The sequence below is a fragment of the Gracilinanus agilis genome, chromosome 1, assembly GCF_016433145.1.
Source record: "Gracilinanus agilis isolate LMUSP501 chromosome 1, AgileGrace, whole genome shotgun sequence".
NCBI lineage: Eukaryota > Metazoa > Chordata > Mammalia > Didelphimorphia > Didelphidae > Gracilinanus > Gracilinanus agilis.
Window position 1 is genome coordinate 92024963 of NC_058130.1, and position 6499 is coordinate 92031461.

Sequence of the window (6499 nt, forward strand, 5' to 3'; positions counted from 1 at the left end):
CCGTCAAAAGAGAGGGATGAAAAGGCAAAAGGTGGTCTTAGGCTAGGGGCCCTTCCCGTTGTCAGGCAGAAGTGCTAGGGTAGCTTATTCCTCAGTTTCTTCCTAATTTGAAAGAATGTCTTATCTTTTCACTCATTCTATAAGTAATTTTATGCCCTTAAGGATGAGAAAGCCGTGATTTTACACTCCTTTTGGCCAGGTTCTGGAAAACCCAGGTACTGGGACTTGGAGACCTGCTTAATGGCCAAACAGAGAAGTCTAGAATTTGGATCCCAGCTCTTTGCTTGATATTTGCATGATCCTACACAAGTTACTTGACCTTGTTGGGCCTTGGTTTCCTCATTTGTAAAAGAATGATATTGACTTAGATGATTTTTGATGTTTCCAAATCTAAATTATTATGCTTTGAACCCTTCTGACTAGTTTACTTTTCCAGAAATCATTCAGCTCAACCCTTTCATTGTACCAGGAGGAAAAAACCCTTGGTCAAGCAGCTTCTTTGAAATCACTCAGGTTTTAACTAACAGAACTGATATTTCTGATTTTCCTTCCTGCTTCAAGTCCTATGATCTTCTAGATTGCTTCCCCTCCATGGGGCTCCACTTCCGTTCTGCAAAAAAGGAAAGAGTTGAACTTGGTGGTTCCTAAGGACCCTTCTAGCTTTCAGTCCACTGATTCCTTGAGATCATTCTTGTAGGAGCAAACAAAAGAATCTGGCCCGTCATTAGGCCTCTTTCCTCCTCTGTCACATGGGGATAATTGTCCTAATGTTATATACCTCACAGAGATAATGTGAGGATAAATTTGAGACATAGAAATAGCTGTGCTTTGAATCAGGAATAAGGAAACACAGATTTAAACCTTGACTATCTGATGGCAAGTTATTTTTCTCTGAACCTCAATTTTCTCATCATTAAAATGGGGATAATAACATACCACCTATTTCCCAGGGTCATTGTAAGGAAAGTACTTTGAAGATTTAAAGTGGCATATAAATGAGTTATAGTTACAGATTTGAGACCCTCAGAGGGGAAATGACTCGACTAATGCCATACAGCTAAGTATACACAGCCTGGGAGATACCTCTGGTCAAGTTCCCTTATGGACCTTTCAAGATTGCATTAGTTAGCATCCATATTGGCAGAGGCAAGATTCACACCCACTTCTTTGTCTAGATGCCCTTTTCTAGCACACAGCACTTTGGAAAGGTGACTTTCCTCCATATTCCCTCTTTGTTTACCCCTGAGACCTGAGCCCAAATCTCTTGCCCTGACTAAAAGTCAAGTAGGCCCATTACCTAAACTCTTGACTCCTCTTACATTCTTCCCTCCATGTACTTCCAGGCATGATTTTTCTTGGGTTGACAGAAGGTGAACAGCTTTTTCATGCTGTAACCTCTTCCCAGGACCTAACTCACCCATTGCCATTCATTCACCCTTCTGTTAGGCACTTCTTTTCATTCTCATGACTCCAGAGTCAACTTTGACTCTTCCTTCTTATGCCCCAAGACCATTCAGAAAACATTTATTAAATGTTTACTGTGTGCCTGGTACTGTGCTAGGTGTTAGGGATACAAAGACAAAAACACAGTCTCTGCCCTCCAAGAGCCTATATTACAGTGGGAGTAAATAACCTGGACCCAGATGAGTAATATCAAAATATATAAAGTAAGTACAAAGCAGTTTTCAAGGGAGGAGGGCTGGAGTTGGGGTCAGGGTCAGGAAAGGTCCTGTGTACAAGGTGGTACTTAAACTGTAGACTGGCTATTCAAAGGCACTGAGGTGGGGTTAACAAGGAGGTCAGTTTGCCTGGAACAAAGAGTAGGTGATAATGGCTTCTTACAAATGAGGAAAGCTAGGGTGCAGCTAGACTGTGAAGGGATTTAAATGCCAAAATGATGAGTTCATATTTGATCGTAGAGGAAATAGGGAGCCATTAGGGTTTCTTGAGCAGGGGTTCAACATGGATTCTTCCAGGTGGTTCCAAGGAGAAAGTTAATTCCTGATATGGGAGACCACATGCAGAAGAGAAATGGAAGGTCATATACAAGAGATGAGCTACTAGGCTAGTTTGCCTGGAGTGTGGAAAGTTCATGAAGGGGAGTACCATAAAATAATACCGGAAAGGTAGGCAGGATCTAGATTTTTAGGACTTTAAAATGCCAGGCTGAAAAGTTTCTGTTTTATCCTATAAGCAATAGGGAACCACTTCTCTAAGGTCTTTTGAGTAGAGAGAGATAAGGTTAGATAAATGTTTTAGGAATATCAATTAGCCACTCTGAAGGATAGTTTGGAAAGGACAGAGACTAGGGTGAGGGAGAGCTATTAGGAAGTTTGTGAGATGGTCTGGGTTAGAAGTGACCAGTGCTTCAATTAGGATGGAGGCTGTGTGAATAGAGAGGAGATTGATGTAGCATATATGGTGCAGGTAGAATTAATAACCCTTGGCATCTGATTAGATACAGGGTGTGAGGAAGAAAGAAGAATCAAGGGACAAGAAGGCCGGTGATGCCCTTAATAGAAATAGGGAAATTTTGAGACAGGATGTGTTTGAGGAAATAGACTTCTATGGTGGAAGTATGTGATTGCTGGAAGAAAGAAAAGAGAGTCACCGAGGTATATATATTTTAAACTGAGGAAAAGAGAACAGAAAGACAGCTAAAAAGAAGGCAAAACAAGCAGGTTGAATTATAGTCTAAAAAAGAAAAGAAAAGCAAGCTGTATATATTAGAGATCTTCAGGTTTCATGTACAGTGTTCTTTTGGTGTTCTACTCATATGTGGAAATCCCCGTTTCATTTGGTCTTTAATTTCAGAATAAACATAAAAAAAAAAACCCTTAACTCTAGTTTTATTATGAAGACTGGAGTTGAGGAAAGAGATTAGGCCTAAATATACAGATTTGGGAATCATTTGCATAGAAATGAAAATTGAAGCCATGGTGCAGATGAGATCACTAAGGGGCAAGTGTAAAGAGAGAAGAGGGCCCTGGACAGAGTCATGAGTAATGTTTAGAGTGCACTGGACAAGACTGATGATCCAGCAGAGACTAAGAGCAGCTATCAGACAGGTAGGACAAAAACCAGGAGAGCAGCATTAAGGAAGCTAAAGGAGGAAAATATTCTGAAGGAAGGTGATCAGCAGGGTTAGAACTGGCCAAGGATATTAAGTAGAATAAAGACTAAGTAATTGGGTTTTGGAAATAAGATCATAGTTTCATAGATTTAAAATTCAAAAGGACTTTAGAGGCTAATGAATCTAGACCCCTCATTTTACAGATGAGGAAACTGAGGCAGAGAGGTTAAGTCACACAGTAAATTCTGAGATGGAATTTGAGTTGAGGCTGTTGGGGACTTTGGAGATATGGACATTTTATATCAAGCATTTAAAACCTTTTAAGTGCCTATTGTGTCAGACACTGGGGGAGAGTGACAGAGAGGCAGTCTCTGCCTTCAAAAAGTAGGCATTCTAGGGGGCAGCTGGGTAGCTCAGTGGAGTGAGAGTCAGGCCTAGAGACAGGAGGACCCAAGTTCAAACCCGGCCTCAGCCACTTCCCAGCTGTGTGACCCTGGGCAAGTCACTTGACCCCCATTGCCCACCCTTACCAATCTTCCACCTATGAGACAATACACCAAAGTACAAGGGTTAAAAAAAAAAAAGTAGGCATTCTATTGGGAATTTCCACAAATTTATGCATAGAAGATAATTATTAAATAAATACATAGTAATTGGGGGATGGCAGAGGGAATTGGGGAAGATTTTTTTTTTTTACCCTTACCTTTTGGTCTTAGAATCAATACTATGTATTGGCTCCAAAGCAGAAGAGTGGTAAGGGCTAGGCAATGGGGGTTAAGTGACTTGCCCAGGTGACTTACATAGCTAGGAAGTATCTGAGGCCACATTTGAACCTAGGACCTCCCATCTCTAGGCCTGGCTCTCAATCCACTGAGCCACCCACCTGCCCCCTAGGGACGATCTTAAACAAGGTGACACTTGGCCCGAGCTGGGGGTTCAAAGAGGAAAAGGTGAGAAAGGAGAGCCCTTCAGGCCTACAGACATAGGATTTACTCTCCCCAGCCCTCCCCTGTCAAGAATGTAAGCTCCTCAAGGGCAGGGCCTGTATCAGTTTTCATCTTTCTATCCCTAGGGCTGAGCCTAGCACATGATAGACACTTAATACATGTTTAAAATGAATTATCCTCTGAAGACATCCTTTCTGAAGGCTACACTAAGGGTGATTGTGTTGTCCTTAATTGGGCTTCCTCTTTTTCTTTGAGGTGTCAAGCACTGGTTTATGGGCCCTGGACAGCTCTTCACAGCCTAATGCCATGAATGTGGAGGTGGATAATGTGGAGGAGAAAGCTGTCCATTCATGGTCCAGAATCTCCTCTGCAGGACAGAAAGCCTTGGAGGAAGCACTCCTGGTCTTCAACCCCATGTCCAAGGACCTCAGTGACACAGAGGCCCAACTTGTGGCCTTTCTCCAAGGTCTCCGGGAGGAGGGCTATCAGCCCACTATCCTTAGGAGCAAGGATGTGTATGGCTATAGCTCCTGCACAGCCGACCCCCCCAGCCAAACCAAACACCACGTTGGCCCTGCGACTCAGGCCAAACCACTGCCCTCGGACGTTCCCAGAACCACTTCCAGGAGTTTGCTGGCTGTTCCAGGGACCATCTTGGGGAGGTCTTCTAAAGTCTCTAGTTCCCCAATAATCAAAACCAGCTCCACCAACCTTTTGTTGAACTCCCTGAAACAGTCAGGCTCAGGCGGTGGCAAGAACTCATCTGTGGGCTTCCCCACCCACATGTACCCTGGGGTATACCCGGCTATGCGGCTCTCTGTTGTTCTAGAAGCCTTGGTCCCTTTAAAGGCTACAGCATCCTGTTTAAACTCCAAGTACAAGCCTCTGGGGATCTCAAATTCAGACCTTAAGCTGCTGAAAGGCTCAGGGAGATCCCGGCAATCAGCTCCTAACAAAACCACTAACAAAGGGCACCGGTGTTTGATCCGGAAAGCACCAGACCGGGCTGCCCTCCCAAAGGGTGGCCGTCGGGGTCCCAGTGGTGGTGTCCTTCGGGAGAGCAATGCCTGCAAGGCCTCAGGCATCCTAAACGGTAGGCGTCGAAAGAAGGTGACCCAAGTGAAGACTTCCAAGAGAGGGGCCAGGACTGCCTGTAGAGGTGGCAGAGGCAGCCATCCAGAAGCCACAGGGCCAAAGAGGAAAAGGGCAGAGGAGGCTAAAGAGACCCCAGCCAAGAAGAAGAGCAAGTTGGGGCCTGGACTAAGCAAAGCTAGGCTAGTGCCAAGCTCACCAAACCTCCTGAAGTTCCGGGTCATCAAAGTGAATAAGCGATTCTCTGATGAGGAGGTGCGGCAGAGAGCACAGAAGATCCTGAGAGTCAATTTGTCTCCAGTGATCCGTATCCAGCCACTGCCCCACTCTGTCCCCTGATTGACTCAAGGTCCAGTCCAGGGCCCATTTCCCTCTGACCCAGCCAGTTCACACACCACTGCCCCCCTCCCTTCCACTCATCCACCCTCCCCTGTGGAAAGGGGGAGTGAGAGACTTTGATTCTCCTGTCGGTGGCTGGAGCAGCAGGGGTGTTGGGTGACAGTGTTAGCTGATACCTGCAGACTCTGGGCAGCTTGCTCCATTCCTGTTTCAGGCTCTGGCCACCAGACCCCCTGGGACTGCCTAATGAGCTCTGAGCCACATTCAGAAATGCAGGGAGATGCCTCCCCCATCCTAAGGGAAAGAGCAGGGTCTTACTACCTGCTCTCAAAGAGCCACTTATGGCCTCACCCCAACAGACCTTCCCCAAACCCTTGGGGGAGGCAGTTTTGTCATGACGTGATGCACTGTGATTTGTTATTTTCCAAGCTCTATGTTTACTGATTTCATTTTGATCAAGTTTTATATCTTTATATGCCCCCTTTACCCCCACCCCAGGCTCTGTCTCTTCCATCAAGCTCAGAACTTGGGGTTTCTTCCCTCTTTTCAGAATGCATCTACAATTCCTCTTGTTTTGGGTCCTCTCCATGCTTCTAGGAAAGTTCTTGCCACTGAAAGAGTGGCAAGTGGATTGATTTCAGGAACAGATTCATTGACAGCCCTGGCTCTTTCCTTCTACATTAGTGCCAGGGGACAGGTCTGTTGCCTGCCTACCTGGTGACCATCACCTCGAGTCCATTGATCTCAGTGAGGCATTTCCTAAGTGCTGTTGGGGGTGCAGCAGAGGGAGCCAGCTTGTAAACTGGCAGGTGATACAATGTTTGGGATTTGTTCTAACTTCCTTTGGGTGTTTATGGGTGTCTGCCTTCTTGGAGTTTGCTTCTCTGGGTAGATTTGGGCAGAGACCAGCCCATTCCTCCTGTCCTGAGACTACCTGGGCTTGAGCCTTGTGAGCAAAAAAGAGAATCAGGTGGCCAGGCCATTCTTTCTGTAAGATCCTAGGGGAGCCTGCCAGGTGAGTAAGTATAAGGTTGTGACCCTTGAGCTG

General features: G+C 45.5%; 1 protein-coding gene across 1 annotated transcript; it reads left to right on the top strand.

The window, feature by feature from the left end:
* Positions 1-4326: 4326 nt before the first annotated feature.
* On the top strand, positions 4327-5926 carry CCDC71 (coiled-coil domain containing 71). Its single transcript, XM_044656961.1, has one exon. The coding sequence runs from the start codon at positions 4327-4329 to the stop codon at positions 5449-5451; it is 1125 nt and encodes a 374-aa protein (XP_044512896.1). The 3' UTR covers positions 5452-5926.
* The last annotated feature ends 573 nt before the right edge of the window (positions 5927-6499 follow it).

Bases quoted from the DNA above. Each gene is read 5' to 3' on its own strand.
- CCDC71 (XM_044656961.1), top strand. From the start codon at position 4,327: ATGAATGTGGAGGTGGATAATGTGGAGGAGAAAGCTGTCCATTCATGG.